The sequence below is a fragment of the Cebus imitator genome, unplaced genomic scaffold, assembly GCF_001604975.1.
Source record: "Cebus imitator isolate Cc_AM_T3 unplaced genomic scaffold, Cebus_imitator-1.0 Scaffold8, whole genome shotgun sequence".
Taxonomy (NCBI): Eukaryota; Metazoa; Chordata; class Mammalia; order Primates; family Cebidae; genus Cebus; species Cebus imitator.
The window spans coordinates 10124492-10146532 of NW_016107323.1; the positions used below are offsets into that span (position 1 = coordinate 10124492).

Consider the following 22041-nt stretch of genomic DNA (forward strand, 5'->3'; position numbering starts at 1 on the left):
CTCCACCTCCTGGCCAGGGTCCCCTCCCCTGGTCCCGCCCCTCTCACCTGGAGCAGGTGGGTGCTTTAGGGGAACTGAGTGCTGGCAGGAGATTCAGATCAAGGTTGGTGTGTGGGCACTGCTCTAAGCTTCTGTGATCCTGGGCCTGGGTCTTATTCTCTCTAGCCTCAGTCTCCTCATCTGTACTTCAGATTCCACGGTTCCATCTGAGTCTGAATCAGGCCTTCTCAGCACGCTCCCGCCTCCAGGAATAGTCAGAGGAGGAAAGGAGGCTAGCTCTGAATGCTTCAAGATCTTTCTTTAGACATTCTCTGGATCGTTTTCATTCATTCAAGCATTTACTGAGCACCTAGTCAGTGCCAGGCCCTGGACTGGGCGACTGGAAATAAAGATGACAAAGATTCAAGCCGGCGACTCCTAAGCACGCCACTCCCTGCCTCACTCCCTGCTTGAGATCAGAAGGCCCCTTGGGGACCCGGGAGGGCCTGGCCGAGGATTTGGGGCGCCCCGGGACTCGCGTGTCAGCGCCGGTGGCGCTCAGGGCCGCGATCTGTCTCCTCCCCTTCCTCCTCCTCCGCCCCCTCCCCTCTCCCTCCCCGAGCACCGCTGAGGCCGCCTCCCACCCGCGGGATCCCAGCGGCCGCCAGCCGGCTCCTGCGTCCGTCCATCCGCCGGGCAGTCTATCCACGCGCGGAAAGCTCGGCACGGCGGCCGAGGGGCCTGGGAGGGAACGGGCGCGGAGGCGGGACCGCGGCTCCCTCCCACTCCGGGGGGAGCCCAGGAGGCGGCGGTGCTGGAGCGCGAGCCGGAGCCGGAGCCGAGTAGAGGCGGTGAGAGCGCGGGTGCTTAGGGACCCCACCCCCGGCTCCCGCCGGGGGCCCGCGCGCGGCTCGGGGACGTCTGGGCTGGGGAAGAGGGGCTCCTACCCCCAGGGCGGGAGGCAGCGACGATCCAGCTCCTGGCTTCGCCCGCTACGCGACGCGACCCCCGAGGGGCCCTGGGCCGCGCCTGCAGCGCCGCGCATCCGCGAGCTTCCCCGCGCATCCCCGTGCACCCGGCATCCCCCCGGCACGGCGCGGGCCCCGGGGGAAGGGAAGGCTCGGGGAGCCAAGCGGGGCGCCCCCCAGTCTGAGAGTCTCGGAAAACTGCGCCCCTGGCCCCAGCCCTCCCTCCAGGCCTGCCCCAAGGGAACCCGGGAGGGGCGACCCCGTGCGCCCCCCTTGCTGTCCCCCTTCGGTTCCCCATTGTTCTCAGCCGAATGCTCTCCTGGGAAGGGGGGAGGGGGTGCTGCTCTCTCCTCTTAAAGGGCCCTCTCCCCTCTTGTCTCCTGGCAGGTCGCGAGCACGAGTGGGGTGGGGCGTGCCCACGGGCCCCCGCCCCCCTCGTCCCCCTCGTCCCCCCGCCCAGCTCCGGAGCCGCAGTCCAGGCGCGCCGCCCAGGGGTCCGCGCCGCACCCCTCCCCGTGCGTTCTGCGGCCACCCAGGCCTTCCAGGACACCGTGGAGAGGCAACAAGGGGGCAGGGACGCCCCCTTCGGCAGGAGCCGTCGGAGAAGGGGGCCCGGACCCGAGGGAGGCCAGCAGCCCCACTGAAGCCAGGCGCAGGGTCTGGGACGCAGTTGGGAGTGCAGAGGGCTGGCTGAGAGCCGCAGGAGCAGTAGGCTGGGGCCCAGGCCTCCTGGGTGACAGGCCCTGTCTGGCAGGGAAGAAGGACTAGAGACAGGGAAGAAGAGGCTGGACCTAGAACAGGGGCGGCTGCCTCACTCCCTACCCGAGCCAGCCGAAGGGGCCAAGGACTTTAGAGCTGTTCCCTCCGACACTTGCTTTCCAGGGCAGCAGCCTTTATCTGAGAAGGCTCTGCAAGGAAGGGGTCTTTGCAGCCTGGATGGCCCCCCCACATTCCTTTAACGGGGGCCCCTAGGCCTCAGAGAGAACCCAGAGTTAGAAAGCAGGCCACACGGTCCTTGCTGTCCCCCAGGGGAGAGAGGAAGTTGCCGCCTGCTCCCAGGCCCAGGAGGAGCTGGGCCTGCAATCGTGGGGTACCTGGCCCCTGAGGCAGTGGCGGCCATGTCACGGCCAGGCCATGGTGGGCTGATGCCTGTGAATGGCCTGGGCTTCCCACCGCAGAACGTGGCCCGGGTGGTGGTGTGGGAGTGGCTGAGTGAGCACAGCCGCTGGCGGCCCTACACGGCCACCGTGTGCCACCACATTGAGAACGTGCTGAAGGAGGACGCTCGCGGTTCCGTGGTCCTGGGGCAGGTGGACGCCCAGCTTGTGCCCTACATCATCGACCTGCAGTCCATGCACCAGTTTCGCCAGGACACAGGTGAGCAGATTCCCCACCCACCCCAAGCCACCCGCCCTGCTGTGCCACTGCCATCGCCACCACCACTGCCACCACTACCTTGCAGCATGGGATGCTGAAAATCCCAGTAAATCTGCTGATCCCAAATCCCTTCCCCATCCCTCTGCCCCACCTCCAGAAAAACAGGGCAGTCTGCTGGTCCAGTTTAAGACTTGGATTCCAATACAGCCTCTGAGTATGTTGCAGGGCCTTGGGCGAGTTGCAGCATGTCTCTGAACCTCAGTTTCCTCATCTGCAAAATGGGTAGATCAATATCTCTCACAGCTGAGTGAGGATTAAATAAAATTGTGCTCACTGAATACAGAACCTAGAAGAGCACCGGCACACGATTGTAGAATAAGGGCTTTACATGCACTTCCTCGTTTGATGTTTTCCAAGAATCACAGGCAGTAAGTCTTATTACTGTTGGATTATTATTAGTCCCATTTTATAGATGAAGAAACTAAGTCTCCAAGAAGCTGAGCGATTTAAACTCAAAGCTGGGATTTAAACCCAGGTGGTTGAATTCCAGAGCCAAAGCTCTTAACTGGTATACTATACTGGCTCCAAGTGTCAGTTTTGGGGGTAGTGTCGTGCTGGTGGTAATTAATTGGGGGTCGGGGGGCGTTTGTGGTGTTGATGGTGGAGTGGGGTGGCAATGATGGAGGGGACAGTGTTAGCGGTTGTGCTGGGGGTGACTCGGTGATAGTGTTGATGGTGGTGGGGTCTGGGTGATAATGGAGGGATGATGGTGATATGGCAGTGTCGGTGGCGGTCAGTGATAGCGTTTATCATGGAATTCCTTGGTGTTGGTGACATTGATAGTTGTATCGGTCGTGGTGCTGGAAGTGATGTGATGGGTGGTGATGATGGAGAAAATGATGTTGGTGGCAGTCTTGGTGGCCAGGTGGTGTGGCTGGTAGCCCTGTGTGTGGATGTCGCTTAGAGGTATTGGTGATCCTATTGGGGTTGAAATGATGGTGATGTTGATGGTTGCGTTGGTGGTGATATGATAAGTGATGACAGTGATAAAGTCGCGGAGGTCCCACTCTCAGACCTACTCTCTTTTGTTCTGGAGATTTGCCATTGTTGGGGATCTTTCCCTGAGTCATTACCTGGTGGCATCTGTGACAAGCTCAATGGGCAGTGGGGAGTGGTGGGGTCCTGCCTTGTAGAAGCAGACTGGAAATCCTTGGCATGTTTGACCCCCAAGGACCAGCTGATGGGGTTTGGGGAAGTTCCAGCGAATCCCTGGATGACAGAACCGCACATAATAACCTCAAGGTAGTAGGATGCTCTCCTCTCTAGAGCTGTGCCAAGCAATATGGTAGCCACCAACCACATGTGGCTACTTAGACTGACATTAATTAAAACTAAGTAAAATGTAAAATCCAGGTCCTCAGTTGCACTAGCCACACTTCAAGTGCTCATGGCCACACGTGTCTCGTGGCACCTTGTGAGCCAGTGTAGATCCAGAACATTGGATCTACGTATCACCACACAGTAGAAGTTTCTACTGGACTGTTTTAGTTAGAAAGGCTGGCCTCTTTTCTAACAGGCACAGTCCAGTAGAATTTTCTGCACGAACTGAACTTTCTAATAGTCCAGAACATTGCTTGGTACCCACAGAGTGCTTACCAAGTCTAGAAACACAGGTGAGCTAATAACAAATGGCTTATTGACGGCACAGATTAGCACATCTGTGCTTCCACAGCTCCAGGCACTGACCGCCATCACTGGCGGTGCCAATCGTTCATGCATTCCATCATGTGATTATTTATTGATCTCTGCTGCGTGTCAGTTTCTGTGCTAAGCACCGGGGTACAGAAGGAAGCAAGACGGGGCCTCAGTCTTCTGTTGGAGGGCCTACACTGAAGGTCCCCATGTGGTCAGGGAGCAAGCAACCATATCACCTCACAGTTAATCAGTTGCAGGTGTGACGGCATGAACTAAGCCTGGCCCAGAAGTACTCAGGGAAGGCTAGCCTGAGAAAGTGATGTTTGAACAGGGATCTGAAGAGTGAGTGAGGGCGCCAGTGCCCCGAGCAGAGGGCACAGCCAGTGCAAAGGCCCTGGGGTCGGAAGGAGCAGAGGACATTTAAATCCGTGCTGTTTGGGATGCATGTCCCACCAAGGGGAAGATGGTACAAGATGCAGCTGGACAAGGACTAGAAGTACAGGCCTGGACAGCCATGCAAAGGACCTTGAATTTGATCCAGAGAATAGAAGTCATCATTAGTTCCATGTGCCCATTCTTCCAGAGGGGCACCAAGGCAGTCCCTGACGGAGGAATGGGAGGCATGGCACATCGCCCGCCCCTTTTTGCTTTCTCCTAGGGGTAGAGAGCAGGGCTGTGAGAGCAGACGTGGGCGGGGTCACTCCTTGCTGGGAGGTCTGGTGTTCTGCAGGTTCAGAGCTAATGCTGGGTGTAGATCTTCCAGGACCTAGCTGGGTTGGGGATGGGTGGTGGGGTCCTTAGAAGAAGGGACAGACTCCCCCCAAGGCTGCCAAGCTGGCAACTTTGCCTTTGATCCTCTTATCTTTGGGGGACCCCCATTTCTATTCCCAGCATCCCCTTATGTTCCCAAGTCCCCAGACTTTCATGCTTCCCCTTCATCAGGCCCCGTTCTCTCAATAGCACCCCATTTATGGTTCAGCCTCACTGGATACCCAGAAGCTCAGCTCCAGCCACTTCCCCTCTCCTCCTCCTCAGAGCACTTCACTCCACACCTGCCCCCTGTTTGCCAGAAAATGGAAAAAAAAAAACACTCATTCCTCAACAGACTCCTGGGAGCCTGCCAGGAACCCCCTCCCACCCCCACCAGAGAGGGAGGGAGGCCTGGAAACCTACTGTGGTTGGCAGGAGACCTCAGCTGCTTGGGAATCTGCTGAGAGTGGGGCAAGAGGCCTCCTCACCAGACATGTGAGGGTTTCTCCCGCACTTTACACAGGAGCAAAACATTGTCAAGAAAGGACGTCTTGTCCTCATGGGTAATGGACTGGGGAAGAGCCTCGGCTGGCCGGGAGTAGACCTGAGGGCCAACAGTGTGACCTCAGGCCTCTCCAGGTCTCGGTTTCCACATCCATGAACTGGGTGAGAACATCACTTCTCCAGCAGGGTTGTTAGATTGACAAAGAGAATTCAGCTGATTTTATCCCACAAACATCAGCTAATTCTCTACTGTGCACCTAGCACGTGCTCACCGCTGTGGGTACAAAAGAGACAAAAAAGAGATCTTAAATCTTTGGGGTTTTTTGTTGTTGTTTGTTTTTGTTTTTGTTTTTGTTTTTTTGAGACAGTGTCTCACTCTGTCTCCCAGGCTGGAGTACAGTGGCGCAACCTCAGCTCACTGCAACCTCTGCCTCCCGGATTTAAGTGATTCTTGGGCCTCAGCCACTCAAGTAGCTGGGATTACAGGCACGATACCACATGCCACGCCGGGCTAATTTTTATAGTTTTAGCAAAGACAGGGTTTCACGATGTTGGCCAGGCTGGTGTTGAACTCCTAGCCTCAAGTGGTCTACCCGCCTCAGCCTCCCAAAGTGCCAGGATTACAAGCATGAGCCACTGTGCCCAGCCGTAGATCTCAAAAAGATTATATTTCATACACACACACACACACACACACACACACACACACACACCCCAACATAATGCAGTAAAACCCAAAACTCACGTGTATGTGCTGAAATGAACACAAGCTTCTATCTAGATTTTCTAATTGCACAATTCTTGATATGTTCATTGAATTTTGGGGGGAGACTGCTCTGCCTTTGCTGGTTTCCTAATGCAGGAGCTGGCTGAGTTTTTCTGATAGAGTCAGATAATAAATCTTTTAAGCTTTGTGGGACTCGCAGTCTCTGTTGTAACTATTCAACTCTTTCGTAGCAGGAGAGCAGCACAGGCAATCTGTAAGCGCAAGAGTGTGGCTGCGTTCTGATCAAACTAGTTGTGGACACAGAAATTTGAATTTCATATCTTTTTCACAGGTCATGAAATATTCTTTTTTTCCCCAACCGTTTACAAATGTAGAAGCCATTCTCGGTTCCTGAGCTGCACAGTAGCAGATGGCCAGTGGATGTGGCCTGTGTGCTGCAGGTCACAGACCCTCACACGTTCTTCACTTGAGCATGAGATAAGACCGTGCTGGTGCCACAGAGCACCCCGCATGGCTTCTGCACGCCTCATGGTGTGTACCAAGGTAACATGCATGTGCATACACACACACAGCGCCGGCCTGCTCACACAATTGCTGACACACAAAAGCCCTATGTGCCTCTCGTGCAGTGCAGCTGGCGGAAGAACGCCCAGGTGTCAGGCTGGGGCCACAGGGGAGAGGCCAGGCTCTGGCCCCACGGGGGCTGCTGTTTGTTCAGCCTGTTGCCCTCTCACCTCTCCCCTGCTGGACTGTTTTCTCTGCTCCCTGCAGGGGGTGAGGTTCCCTTTGAAGCTCTCCAGGTCCAGAGTCCAGAATCTGGCCTGGAAACTGGAGCCCCTCCATGGGGAAGCCTGAGGCTGTGACCCTGAGCTGGATGATGTTAGATCCACAAAGGTGGTGTCCCGAGCAGAGGGCTGGAGGGAGAGCCAGAGCTGGGCACAGGATGGGTGGCTTGCTTGTTTCCCAGTACTAAACCAAGTGCTCCATTTCCCTCAAAACTTTCTTTCTTCATTTCCCTCTGTCTCCAACCGTCCCTCCCACAGACAAAGAGTGCCACGTATGGGAAGCCCAAGACAGAGGGGTGTGCTCAGCTGATGGCGGGGCTGGGCCCAGGAGCCATCAGGATCTTGGGGTGAGGGAGCTGGCTGCTACTGGCAGTGGGGGAAAGGTTTGAGAATGGCTTTCTGCTCCCAGAGAAGAGGTCACAACCTCCCTGGGGGTCACTGACGTCCCCTGCCATTGGGACAGCCGCCTCTAAGGGCCTCCCCGAGACCCTGAATTTCCCACCTCGTCCACACAGCTAGACAGAGGTGTGACTCAGCCACTTCCGCAGTGGCTCCCAGCTCAATCCCTGGCCTCAGATGGCTGGAGCTGGGGAGGGGCACCCATCTGCCTGGAACCTCCCATGTCTCCCTCCACGTGCTGCTGGAGGAATGCATGGCAGCCTTCTGCCCATTCTGCAGAGAGGACGCTGAGGCCGGGGGAGGCCAGCTGGGACCAGCCACAGATACCATACCCAAGGCTGCAAGCATGGCCTTGTTTGGTGCCCTCAAGCTGGCCATCAGCCCGGAGTGGCAGGTGGTGGCTGTTTCCAGGATCTTCTATCCTGTCTCCTTCTCTGGAAACCTTGGACTTCACTCACACCTGGTCCCTGCCCTGAGGGGAAGCTACTATCTGAGCACACTTAGGCTGGAGACCATTAGACTGTTACTACCCAGATGGGAGGAGCTTTTCCCATCACCAGGGAAAGTACCTCCAGAATTTAGACTCCAGCTGGGGACACTGAGGCCCAGAGAGGGTGAGCGACTTGCCCAAGGTCACACAGCCTAGTCCTCAGTTTCCCTCAAACTGAGGGAAGCCTAGTCTTCAGCTAGAGCTGAGGCCTCCCAGACAGGCCTTAGGGATAGAAATCAAGGTGACATGTAACGCCAGGGCTGAGAGAGCCCCTCCCTCTTCTCCCTTGAGAGCGCTGTTGGAGCTTGTTGTCAGGGTCTAGTCCAAGGCAGGGACAGCCTGCGCTACCCCGGAGGCCTCCAGAGCTTGGCTCCCGGTTACAGGACCCTTTGGGATCCTCCTCCAGCCTCCCCTCTGGAGACTGGGGCTGGGCCTGATGCCAGGGGCAAGAAAGACTCTGTGTGTGGTGTGTGGGGGCCAGGAGTGGTCCATCTCTGGTGGCAGCAGGTCCAGCTAGTCCACATGTGGATGTCTCCCCAGCCTCCATTCGCACCGTCTGTATTTCCACCATTGCAGACCCATGGTCTCCGGCTGCTTGGCTAGCTCCCGAAGCCTGTTGTGAAACTGCAAAATCATCACTTGTATTTGGTAGTCATTGGTGGCTTCTCAATACCAGGTCCTGGGCTAGGTCTTGGGGACTCAGAGAGAAGGACCAAACCCATTTCAGAATCTAAGCAATCCATTTCAGATCAATTTCAGAGTCTAGTGAAGGTACAGGCAAATGTGTGTCATGGGAATAGCCTTTGAGCCCTGTGACTCGTAAGGCCAACAGATACAGACCTAAAACCCAGCTTGGCCCCTTGCTGGCTGCATAACTATGGGACATTCCTTAACCTCTCTGAGTTTTGGTTTCCTCCTCTGTAAAATGGGAATAAGAATAGTCCCTAGCTGGGAGGGTTGTCATAAGGATGAAAGGAGACATGTAGGTAAAAGCATGGAGAATACTACTTTGCACATAGTAAGCACTCATGCTCAAGGAAGAAAAAGATTTAAATGCTTCTCTAGGGAGAAGCAGGTGCCTTCAGCCACAGCACATGCATGGTGTATGCCTGGCGCCTCTGAGAGGAGGACTTCCTGGAGAAGGAGCCCTCTGAGAGTGTGTGGTTTGGGCAAACAGAATGACAGGAGGAACACTTCCAAATGGAGGAAACAGCAAGGGTTCTTCAGCAGGGCCCTGGAGGAGGGTCTCAGGCCTGGTGGGAGAGGGAGGCTGTGATGGGAAATAGAGGACAAGTAGAGAAGGCCTCTTGGGGCGCACTGGGGCCTGGCAGGCTGGGCTGCCAGCTGCTGCCCTTTAGCAGCCAGGCCCTGGGGACTCAGAGCCACACTACAGGACCAGCCTCATTAATCACGGGCCCTCAGAGCTGGAGCAGGTGGGGTAGGGGCAGCCCCAGGCACTTCCTTCAGTCTCACTGGGCTCCCTTCACCCAGCCAGCGGGCATCACCCCATTTTACACACAGAAAAGCTGAAGCTCAGAGGGTGGGGAGACACCTGCCCACGCCGGGAAGAGATGGGTCTGAGATCAGATCCAGGTCTGCAGCTGGGTGGGCAGGGCCCTTCCCAGGCTCTCCCAGAGTACCTTGGACAGCACCATCAGCGACCTGCCCGCACCTTCCCTGCTGGGGGTGGGGATGCCTGGAACAGGCACCCCTCTCAGCCCTCTCCCTCTCCCTCTCCTCCCCTGTCCCCATTCTTCTCCTTCTCCCCTCCCTCCTCCTTCTCTGGCTTCCTCCCATCCCCCGCTGCATCTTTCCAAAGGAGTGGTGGAGTCTGACCTGGAGAGGAAGGAGAAGGAAGCTGTGGTGGGAGGTGTGGGGGCCACAGTGGGGGAGGTGATGCGGAAGTGACAGGTGGCGGGGCTGTGGAGGGGGTGGTGAAGAAGGTGGTAAGGAGTGAAGGGTGAGAGGATGGGAGAGGAGATGGTGAAGGGCAATGGAGGGTGTGATGAGAGGGTGACCAGGAAGGGCCACAAGGGGAGGCCAAGGGGTGGGGCAGAACTGTTCGCAGCGGCTCCAAGTGCTCATTCAGGCAGTAGGCAATGGGGTTGGGGTCCCTAACTCCCTCCCCAGTGTGGTGTTCTTGGGCATGGGGGACCCTGGGGTGCTCCCAGGCCTCCGCCCACCACCTCTGTCTCTCCCTGGGCCTCCTTCCTTCCACTCGGCTCTGGACTCACAACCAGTGGTAGCCAGTTCCCAGGAAAGCTCCAGGCCCTTAGACAGTCACCCCCATGAGCCCACCTGGCCTCCGGGTTGATATAGACACCCCCACCAGCTCCTAGCTGCCGCTGGCTGACATCAACTGAGGACATGAGGCCTGGAACCTGGAACCAGCTGCCTTGGGTAATGCTGTTGGTGAGGGCCGGGCTCTGGGTTCCCATCCCAGCTGCTTGCTAAGAATCGTGGGGGGTGTAGGCCGGGCACAGTGGCTCACACCTGTAATCCCAGCACGTTGGGAGGCTTAGGCGGGTGGGTCACCTGAGGTCAGGGGTTTGAGACCAGCCTGGCCAACCTGGTGAGAGCCCATCTCTACTAAAAATATAAAAAGTAGCTGGGTGTGGTGGTGGGTTCCTGTAATCCCAGCTACTCCAGAGGCTGAGGCAGGAGAATCGCTTGAATCCGGGAAGTGGAGGTAGCAGTGAACCAAGATCATGCCATTGCACTTCAGCCTGGGTGACAGAGAGAGACTTCGTCACAAAAAAAAAAAAAAAAATGTAAGGGGTGGGGAGACTTGTGACCTAAGTAAACCACACTCCCTCCCTGAGCCTCCGTTTCCTTACCTGTAATGTGGACCTGATGATAGTACCGAGCTCGGGTCACCATTCATTCATCAGGAATTTTATGAGCACCTACTGTGTGCCAGGCACTGTCCCAGGCACTAGGAATGCCACAATCAACTGGACAGATACAAATCCCTGCCCTCAAGGTGCTTCTGTTCCAGGAGTGAGGGGTGGGGTGATGATGGGTGTGATACAGGAGGCCAGGCGTCTAAGAAGGTCCCAGCATATGGGACTGTCCCCCACCTTGGGGCCCAGGAGCTGCTGGGCTAGGAGTTCAGTCTCCTCCAGGTCCCGCATGGTTGTGTCCTTCCTCTGCCACCCTGGCCAAGCGCTTCTCCCTCTCTGGGCTCCTTCCATCATCCCTCTGGAGCTGTTCCAGGCTGCTACTGCTGCCTGCACCGACAGCAGTGGCAGGCCGGTGACGGGGTGCATGAGGGAGTCTGGCACTGGGCCCTGGGGCTGAGCACCCTGAGATGCAGAACAAAGGACGAGGCAATCAAAGGAGGCTGCTGCCAGGACGGTCCTGCCAGCAGCCGCAGCACAGCCGCCTCTTGTACCGATGTGCCCTCCCCCTCCAACTGCAAGCAGAGCATGGCAGGGGGAAGCTCAGAGTTTACCTGGAATTACACCCTCCCAGGGCCCTCCCTCTGGCTGGGGTAAGCATTGCCCTCCCTGGCTTCATCTGGTCTAGGGAACAAAGTCTCATTCGTTCCAAGGTGTTACTCACTGTGGAAATGACAGTCAGGGAGCCTGGGTCCAAGACCTGTCTCTAATTTGCCAGGTGATCATGCCCAAGTTTTTCTCTGCAGCTTAGCTTCCCCAGTACACAAAGGCTGCAAATTCAGATGCTTACAGGGCCTGGGCAACTAATAGAAGTGTGTGCAGTGTCTGGGAAGGCAGAGGGTTTTTAACTGTCTTGCTCTCCAGTGCCTGGTATGCAGCAGGTGCTCAATAAATACTTGAGAGCATGAATGGGGCCAGCATAACTCAGCTCCTGCTCACAGTTGCCAAGGAGGCCAATCGTGGTGGCCTTGCCCTTGGATATCTGGGGATTTTTGAAATCTGGACTGGTGAGAGTCTGCCCCAATTTTTAAATGTGGAGGCAGACTGAGGTGGCTCACGCCTGGAATCCTGGCACTTTGAGAGGCTGAGGCAGGAGGATCATTTGAGCATAGGAGTTTAAGACCAGCCTGAGCAATGTAATGAGATCCCATCTCTACCAAATAAAAATGAAAAAAGTTAGCTGGGCATGATGGCACACGCCTGTGATCCCAGGTGCTCGGGAGGCTGAGGCTGGAGGGTCGCTTGAGGCCAGGAGGTGCAGGCTGCAGGGAGCTGTGACGGCACCACTGTACTCCAGCCTGGGCGACAGAGTGAGACCCTGTCTCAAAAATAAGTAAATAAATAAATATTGCTCACATTTCCATTTTTTAAATGTAAATAGCATGTGAACCAGAAGAAAGCCATATCTACCCAGCTTGCAGTCTCCAGCCTAGTCATGTGAGGCATTCAGTTAGGTTCATTCAGATGTATTTGGTTATTCACTCATTCATTCATCCATCTAACATTTTGCAAGTACCTACCTCCCTGTACTTCTGACCATAGCAGGAAGCCAAGGTGGCTATAAACCAGCCCAGCCTGGGAGGGGCTGCCAGGCTGGAAGGAATACAGACACCTCCCTACCTAGTGAGCTGCAGGTGCAAGGTGCTATGGTGGCCCCAAGGAGTGAGTGGTTTGCCCTTGGGATGGCAGAGAATTCCAAAAAGACAAAGTGCTTGTGCTGAGCCAGAAGATTGAGAAAGAACTCAGCAGGGAGGCCAATAGGGTGGGGTGGGCAGAAGGGCACTCTAGAGAGATGGAACAGCATATCCAAATACAGAAGCATACGGCTGGAACTTTGGTATGGTTAGAGTGTGAGGCTGCCTGTGCAGACAGCTTGTGATGGGCTTCAGAGGCTACCCTCAGGAGCTTAGACTGATTCCTAAGGGCCCTAGGGAGCTATTGATAGCTGTTGAGCAGAGAAGTGACACAGCCTTGAGTCTGTGAAAAATCCCTCTGGTTGCCATGTGAGAATGCACTGCACATTGCAAAGGGTGGACACTGGGACACGGGGAGCAGGCCCCTGCAGTAGTCCAGGATAGCGTGGGCCAGAGGGGTGGCAGTGGAAGTGGGGAAGTTCAAATCCTGGCTAGGTTCAGTCTTCGCTTAGTAGCCCAGTAGCTGTGTGACTTTGGACTTCGGGCACATTGCGTCACCTCTCTGTGCCTCACTCAGCGTTTGTACAAGACAGTGATAATAATAGTGTTCCTTATCATCACATGTTTGTTCTCATTATTATCGTAACAGCCTGCCCCAGTCATTTTGTGGCCGAAGAGCTGACTTACATGAAGCATTTAGAACAGTGCCTTCGCACATAGTAGGCCCTCTGGGAATGTTTCTTGTTATTAATTATCATTATTATTATTATTATTATTACAATTATGCTGTTTCACAGATGAGGAAGGAGCGGCTCGAAGGGCTCCGGCAGTAGAGGACTGCCCAGCCTTTCTGTCCCCTCCCCCTCCACTTCCTGCTGTGCTGACGATCTGAGTCCCCTGCTGAGGTGTGGGAAGCCAGGTGACCAGAAAGCCCCCCATACAGCCCATGGTGTGTGCAGTACCAGCCCCCGCCTGCCAGCAGCCTCCAAGGTGGTAGCCTCTCCGAGTGCCACACACCCCCTCAGCCTTCCCTAGGCATCGAGGCAAACCCCCTCTCCTCCCCTTGTCTCCCCACCACCCTGGCCTGGCTTTCCAGCAGACTCTGGAGAACCTGGGCCAGCCTCAACCACGAGGAAACCACTAATGCACCACAGCTTAGCCTGATGAGTCCCAGAGGAGGGTTTAGAGGGAAACAGAACACCACGGGATTATTGATTGCGGGGCAGGAGCCGGGAGGCAGCCTGGATCCACAGGCTGCTGCTCGAATCCCACCCAGCTGGTGCCCCCAGCCGGATTTCCACATCTTCTCAGGGATCCTCAGTCTCCCCATCTGCCTGATGGGGTCAATAATAGCACAGACCCCTGGGGCTGCCGTGAGGACTGGGAGATGGCGTGTGTGAGCCCTAAGCACTGCTGCACTTGCTGTGGGTGCTGCTGATGTCCTTGCTGTAGGAGAGAGGTGAGCAGCCACATAGACACCAGCCAAGGGACTGTTCCAGAAGGTCACGTAGCAGTCTGGGGTTAGAAACTCAGCCATGTCACTTACTTGCCGTGCAACTGCTGTGCCTCAGTTTCCTCCCCCAGAACATGGGTTCATGGGACTAAGAGGGAACAGCAAATGAAGCAGGGCAGCCTTGCGTGGGCTCCAGCTGGACCACTCACAGGTCACATCCAGCGTGCTCCTAACTGCTCTGCGCCTCTGTTTTCTCGCCTCTAAAATGGGGCAATAACACCCCTGCCTCCCAGGGGTGCAATGAGGGTTAAATGAGCTAAACACAGCCTGGGGCGGAAAAGTGTGCTGGTGGACGGCGTTAGTATCATGACTTCTGGGTTGGTGGAGGATGCGGTGAAGTCTTGCTGGGAGCCAGCCACTGCCCAACCCCCGGTCCCAGGCCTCAGCCTGTGGTGGGACTCCCCCAACCCGATAGGATGTCCCATGACTGCCTCCCACGTGCCCCCTTCCCGTCAGGACCTGGGTGCCCCAAACTGAGATCACTTCCCTCCAGGAAGCCACCCCCAAAGGGAGGGGTTCCCTGCTGGGCCTTGAAGCTGGCCCAGCCCAGAGAGGAACTGTTCAGAGACAGAGAGGCAGCAGGAGGAAGGCTCGGGGCCTCAGAACCCTCCCCCTTCTCCACGGAATCAGCTGATTCTTAAGACCAAGAGGTGGGGGCCGAGGCACCCACATACCCACCTCTAGGTGGTGGGCTCAGATTGGGACCATGCTCTAGGGCAGAAACCTCACATGGCTAAATAACAGAAGGCAAAGCTGAAGTAGTGAGCTCTCCATCACTGGAAGTATCCTAGGCTGTGCTACCGCTTGGTGAGGTTGAACCCCTGGGAACCAGTCCAACCTGGGCCTGCCTTTACTCCACGAGTGTGGCATCATTCCCAGCCCTCCGCTTTCGCTCTCCCAAGAGTTCACCTCTCCGGACCTCAGTTTCCTCATCTATAAAATGGAAATAGTCCTGGTCCCTCTCTGGAAGCAATGGTGTGAGGATGAAATGAAATGGGTAAATGCAAGGAGAGTGCTGAGCGCAGCATGTGGCATACAGTGGGTGCTCAATAAATGCTAGCCTTAGTTTCCCAGACCCTCCATGATGATCTCCGCCTCTAGGTTTCCGGCTTCCCTTTCTTTTCACCTCTCAAGCTCATTTTGTCTCTGACCCCAGCTCTTTTTGTATCTGCCTTAGTTTCCCACATTGGTTTTGGCCTGTCTCTGACAGTCTCTTCGATTGTGTGTGTCTCTCTCCATCCCGCTGTCTCCCAGTCTCTGCCCCAGGCGTGAAGCAGTCACTGGCTGCTGTGGCTATGGCTGCCCCCACACCTGGTCTCAGGGGGCCCAGCTTGTGCAGTCAGTCCTCCAGCTGACACTGACCAAAGCCCCTTTCCCCGGCTCAGCTGGAAGAAGCCTGGAATTTTTCAGCCAAGCATTTTTAAGCAACTGGGGAGGAGAGGGAAGCGGAAGAAAACAAAGGCAGCGACATAAAAACAGGCCCAGGCACGGAGCCCAAGTTTGACACAGGCCCTGTAACTGCCTGGGGGACGCAGACCCTATGGCCGGCACAGCGCGGTGCCCTGGAGGCTGGAGTGGGGTGTGGTCAACTCCGGGCCACCAGCCTGAGGCCCAACCTCTCTCCCAGGCTGAAGAAACTGCAGCCCCTTCTTAGACCCATTGTTCTGGCTGAAAATCTAGGCCATAGCCACTGTGGAGGAGAAGGAGCATTTCCACCACTGCTCCCTTGGAAATCTTGAGATCGAAGTCCAGGCAGGTCACCAGGGAACCAGCTGCCCACCCCCTCGGCCTGGTCCATGGCCAGCCTGGCCCGGAGAGGCGGACGGATGGGCAGGCGGGCTGAGGCAGGCACTGCGGGGTGCAGGGCCCAGCGGGGAGGACAGCAGCTGCCCTAATTACTCCCGCTCTCCAGGTTCCAATCTTGTTTCAAAAGGACTCCAGGGACACAGCCTTTAATAACTACCAGTAAACAGGCAGGAAAATCGATACCTGGTAAACAGAGCCCTGGAGAGAGGGAGGCCTGGGCTGGCTGGCCCTGACAAGCTCCCAGAGTCCTTTGCTGCAGAGCTGGCCAACGTTGACTTTGGGAACCCTCCACCCAGCCTTAGGGTCCTCCCCAGGGACCCCTCAAAGCTTGGCCTCCACCCCGGGGGCCGCTCGCTCTCCAATCTCCGCTCCCTCTCCATCAAGCCCAAATCTTCCTCTTTCCCACTCCTCCGAGTGCCAAGTAGGTTGCCCGTCTCGGTTGCAGATGCCTTCTTTTCGCCAGGCTTTGTGCCTGGTGCTCAAATCATAGTTGAGTACCTGACCTAGTGTTTGTCCTCCCAAAAGTCATTTACCAATGAGAGTGACTAAGAGCAAAAACAAATAATGACAGTGTGAGGACAGACATGCAATAAAAAACTGCTGCATTTGCCAACTACAGCAACAGAACAGAGAAGGCGGTGTCGGAGAAGATGAGCACACGGAGGTCTTTGTTGTATGAATAAGAATTCACCAAGAATTCACGGGCTAGGGGAGGATGAATGTGGGTAACCTATGTAATATCAGCCATTGTAGTTTTATTTGTTGAGTGCTAAGTGTTCTACTAAGCACCTTTGCCATGCATTATCTCATTTTGTTCCCCCAGTAATTCTTTGGGGTAGGTATTAATACCCCCATTTTACAGATAAGGGCTATGTGTGGAGCCAGACTTTGCGCAAGACCTGAGAGACTTTTTATTTTTATGTATTTATTTATTTATTTTTTGAGACAGAGTCTCACTCTGTTGCCCAGGCTGGAGTGCAATGGCGTGATCTCGGCTCACTTCAACCTCTGCCTCCTGGGTTCAAACCATTCTCCTGCCTCATGTACCACCATGCCTGATTAATGTTTGTTTTTTTTAGTAGAGACAGGGGTTTCACCATAAGGGCCAGGCTGGTCTCGAACTCCTGACCTCAGATGATCCACCCACCTCAGCTTCCCAAAGTGTTGAGATTACAGGTGTAAGCCACCACACCTGGCTCAACCTGAGAGACTTCTGAGTTGTTTGAATCACTGCTTCACTCCGGCCAACGTTGATTTTGGGAACCCTCCCCTCCCCTGCAGAGCTCAGGACTTGGCACACAGAGGAAGTTAACTAAGGCGGGTTCCCATTGCTTCCCTTCTGATCCTGCACATTTTCCAGATAACACAGTGCCTTCCCCCACACCAGGAGCCGAACGGTGGTACTTCAGGCACATCAGCCTTGAAGATCAGTCATCACAACTCCTCCTTTTGCAGGTGGGGAAACTGAGGCCCTGAGAGGGGAAGACCAGCACACTGGAGCAGGTGGGAACAGGATTCAGGGTTTTCTCTCTAGCTCACCCCCTTCCGGGCCTGCAGTGGAGGAAGCCCCATCGCCAGGGAAGAAACCAGTCTGCACACACTCAATTAAAATGATAAACCAGGCATCAGAATGAGGGTGTCCCAGAGATGCAGAGGAAGCTTTTGTCTGATTGGCTGGAACATGATAGGTGCCCAGGGACCTTGTTTCCTGGGGCTGGGCTACCAGTCCAACCTCTCCACCTCTTCCACCCCGCCCCTCTCATATCAACAGCCATAGCTTTGTGCCTCAATTTCCCCAGCTTTCAGGGCCTGTCTAGTTGGCCGGGCACAAGGCTAGTCTGTAGCCCTCGTGATTCTAACGTAGGAGAGGGCAGAGGGAGGACAAGCTCTTTCAGCCCTGAGTAGGGACACTAGTGCGGGACAGTCTGAGTTCCCCTATCTGGTTGCAGATCCCCGGGCCAGGCACCCAGGGAAGATGCCGTTTAACAATGGAAATGCCTTCCAGGTATTGAGGGCCTACTGTGTGCAGGCACTGTCCCAGGTGCTGAAACTACAGCAGTGAGCAAAGCAGGCAAGATCCCTGACTTCTCGGCTGACAGCCTAGAGCAAGGAGAACCAGAATAAAGAATGCCTGCAGATTAATAAATCATGTCATTGCTGGGTGCGGTGGCTCACGCCTGTAATCCCAACACTTTGAGAGGCTTAGACGAGTGGATCACCTGAGGTCAGGAGTTTGAGACCAGCCTGGCCAATGTGATGAAATCCCGTCTCTGCTAAAAATACAAAAAATTAGCTGGGTGTGGTGGCGTGTACCTGTAATCTCAGCTACTTGAGAATCTGAGGCAGGAGAATTGTTTGAACCCGGGAGGCATGATGAGATCACACCACTGCACTCCAGCCTGGGTAACAAAGACTCTGTCTCAAAAGTGTGTGTGTGTGTGTGTGTGTGTGTGTGTGTATACACGTATATAAAATGTCAGTCAGCTAATGCCAAATGCCATGGAGGAAAATACAGCAAGCTAAGAGGGAGGCAATGGGAGGGCTGCGATTTTAGATGTTTGGACACACACCTGTGAGAAAGAAAGGAGGAAAGAATGAGAACATCTGGGAATGGTGAGGTCATATTCCAGGCGGAGGGAACAGCCAGTGCGGAGGCCCTGAGGCTGGACAGTGCCTGGTGTATTTGAGGAACAGCAAGGGGGCCAGAGTGGCTGGAATGGAGTGACAAGGGCGAGGTAGGCAATGTCAGAGGAGGACAGGGCCCCACAGTGTGGGGTTTCATTGTAGGTCATGGCAAGGACTTTGGTGTTTACTCCAAGTGAGTGGAAGCCAGGAAGGATTTTGAGCAGAGGAAGGATGTGATATGACTAGCGTTGAGAGGCTCCCTCTGGCTGCAGTGTGGGAAACAGATTACAGGAGGGGAGGGCAGTATCAGAGACCAGTCATAAGTCTACTGCAATGGTCCAGGAGAGAGAGACACGGTGTGGGCTGGGTGGTGTGAGTGCAGGGGGGAGAGGTGGTCAGATGTGGATTATTTGAAGGTGGAGATGACTGATTTAATGACAGATTGGAGGTGACATATGAGGTAGGAAATCAAAGATTAGACCAAGGTTTTGGGGTTCCAAGGAAGAGCATCCAGAAGGGCAGGAGCTGCCAGGAATTGTGATGTGAAGACCTCGGGAGGAGCAGGTTTGAGGCAGGGGAGAGCAGAGCTGAGTTCAAAGTGCCCGTTAGACCCCTCCAGGGAAGGATCGCGAACCTGGCTCCCAGGGGAGAAGATGAGGCTGAAGATGGCGGATTTTGGAATCATCAGAGTAGACACAGTATTTATCTCAATTGATCCTCTTAGCAATTCCACAAGGAAGTCTGCTTATGCCCATTTTAAAAGGAGGAAACTGGGGCCCAAAGATGTTGAGTCGCTTACACACAGCCACAGAGCTGGAAAGTCAAAAAGTCAGGACTTGACATGAGGGCTGTCTGCCTCACAGCGCTGAGGTCCCACTCAGACCCGCTGTGACTGTTTTCACTCACTCCTCCCCCAAACCCCGTGTGAGAGGGAAGGGGTGTCATGGATTAACACCCCTCTTTTTGAGATGGGACCGCTGAGGCCTGGGGAGGCTTAAGGAACTTTCCGCGGTTGAGGAGCGATTGAGTGTGCAGCCTTTCTGCAGGTGTGCCAAATGAACGCAGCAAAAGACTCCCACTGCATCAGCCCCAAGACACAGAGTAGGTTAAAGGCTCTGAGAAGTCCTGCAGCCTGGACCTCTTGGGTTATCTCTGGTTAACTCAGAGTTTCCTGTGGAGCCTTGCTGTCAGAGAAGCACATAGAGCTTTGGCAAACACGAAGCTGTGGTTGGGAGTAAAGCCTCAATGCCCTCCTTTATGAAAGAGGGTCCACCTGGCAGTCAGCAGGTGTTTGTCGAAGGCAGTAACAAATGAAACACACAGATGGATACAAATAACAAATAAGCAAATGAAGGAATGGACCAGTGCAGGGATGAGCACAAAGTGTGAATGAATTTTTTTTAAAAAATGGATCCACATGGGAGCTAATGAATTCATTCATTCATTCAGACAATATCACTTAAGCACCCACTGTGTGCAGATGCTGCGGATATAGAAGCAAATAAAACAAAATCCCTCACCTTGTGGCTATTACATTCTAGCGAGGTGAAGACAGACAGAAACCAAGATAAATGAGTAGAATGTGAAGTATACCTGATGGAGAAAATGGAACGGGGAAGGAGAGAGGGGAAACTATGTGGGGGTGCACATTTTAAATAGGGTGATGGTAAATGAAAGAATGGCTGAATGCCTGAATATGGGAGTGAGCTGAAGATGGAGAATACATAAAGGTATCACTTTAAAAAAGCACAAGGGGGCCAGGTGCAGTGGCTCACACCTATAAACCCAGCACTTTGGGAGGCTGAGGGGGGTGGATCACCTGACATCAGGAGTTTGAGACCAGCCAGCCTGGCCAACATGGCGAAACCGCGTCTCTACTAAAAATACAAAAATTAGCCCAGTGGGGTGGTGCATGCCTGTAGTCCTAGCTACTCGGGAGGCTGAGGCAGCAGAATCGTTTGAACCTGGGAGGTGGAGGTTGCATTGAGGCTATATTGTGCCACTGTATTCCAGCCTGGGTGACAGAGCAAGACTGTGGCTCACACCTGTCATCCCAGCACTTTGGGAGGCCAAGGCAGGTGGATCGCTTGAGCCCAGGAATTTGAGACTTAGCCTGTGCAATGCAGGGGGACCTCCGTCTCTAAATAAAATAAAATAAAATAAACGATAAACAATGGATGACTGCAGGCAGGAAAGAATGACCTAATGAAAGAACCATTAAATGAATGAAGTAAAAAGTATATGAATATGTGAACTCAGGCATGGAAAAATGAATGAAATAATGCAAGAATTGTTGAATGACTAAATGAACTAGTGCTTGAGTTAATGAACTAAGGCATGAACAGATTGGTGAATGAATCACTGAATGGGTGAGTGAACTATAATGAAGGAGAGGACTGCAGGGGTCCTTTGTGCCTGGCCTGGTCTCTCTCTGTGCCTGCCCCAACTTATCTGACTCTGGTCTGAAGAGACCCCAGGCCCCCTTTGCCCTCTCCGCCACCCTCCAGAGCCTGTGATAACCCCTACTTCAGTGTCTGTCTTGGCCCTGGAGAGGTGGGGGTGGGGGAGCCCTCCATAACTTGCTAGTTTCCTACCCCAAGCTGTCTTGACACACACCCCGCCCCCCCACCCCGTTTGCTGGCTCTCCCACACCTATCCCCAATCTATTGACTAGGAGCCCCTGCCCACCTCGCCCCACTGCTCTGTGCTGAACCTTTAGCCCAGGCCGCCCTCGCCCTGGCCCCCGCCTGTCCTGACCCTCCAGCCTGTGCTGAACCCCAGGCCTGGGCCTTGACCCCGTTTCTCTCCGTGCATGTGTTGACTCCCTCCCCAAGTCTGGATGGCCCCGTTGGAGGCCTGTGCTGACCCTCCAAGCCTCCAGCCCGCCCCTCCACCTGCGCAGACCAGCGCTCCGTGTCCCCACCCCGGGCCGAGCCGCCCGCGCCCGCTGTGCTGACGCCCCCTCCCCATTTCGAGCACAGGCACCATGCGGCCCGTGCGGCGCAACTTCTACGACCCGTCGTCGGCGCCGGGCAAGGGCATCGTGTGGGAGTGGGAGAACGACGGCGGAGCGTGGACGGCCTACGACATGGACATCTGCATCACCATCCAGAACGCCTACGAGAAGCAGCACCCGTGGCTCGACCTCTCGTCGCTGGGCTTCTGCTACCTCATCTACTTCAACAGCATGTCGCAGATGAACCGCCAGACGCGCCGCCGCCGCCGCCTGCGCCGCCGCCTGGACCTCGCCTACCCGCTCACCGTGGGCTCCATCCCCAAGTCGCAGTCGTGGCCCGTGGGCGCCAGTTCGGGCCACCCCTGCTCGTGCCAGCAATGCCTGCTGGTCAACAGCACGCGTGCCGCCTCCAACGCCATCCTGGCCTCGCAGCGCCGCAAGGCGCCCCCCGCACCCCCGCTGCCGCCGCCACCGCCACCTGGAGGACCTCCGGGCGCCCTCGCTGTGCGCCCCAGCGCCACCTTCGCAGGCGCCGCGCTCTGGGCCGCGCCCACCACTGGCCCCGCCGAGCCCGCGCCGCCCCCCGGGGCGCCCCAGCGGAGCCCTAGCGCCCCCGGCGGCGCCCCCACCCCGGGGCAGAACAACCTCAACAGGCCCGGGCCCCAGCGCGCCACCAGCGTGAGCGCACGCGCCTCCATTCCGCCTGGGTAAGACGGGGCCCAGGGGGAGGGGACCTCTGTGTGGTCGGTCGTTCGCAGGCAGTGACCAAGCCCGGGGTGGTTGCCCACTAGGGCCAGAAGCAAAGATTACAATAATAATAATGACGATAAGTAATATCCAGCATCCACTAAGTGTTCATTTTGTGCCAAGCATCAACTAAGCACCTTAACAAGTCCCCACGCATTTAGCTCCACGTATAAGGACCCTATGAAG

At 55.5% G+C, this 22041-nt stretch overlaps 1 protein-coding gene across 1 annotated transcript in view; it reads left to right on the forward strand.

The window, feature by feature from the left end:
• Positions 1–621: 621 nt before the first annotated feature.
• Positions 622–22041, forward strand: part of DTX1 (deltex E3 ubiquitin ligase 1) — a 41030-nt gene continuing 19610 nt past the window's right edge. The window contains exons 1-3 of the mRNA XM_017543177.2: positions 622–830; positions 1335–2324; positions 21134–21815. Coding sequence (XP_017398666.1) covers positions 2066–2324; positions 21134–21815 — 941 coding nt within the window. The 5' untranslated portion in view covers positions 622–830; positions 1335–2065. The remainder of the gene's footprint in view (positions 831–1334; positions 2325–21133; positions 21816–22041) is intronic.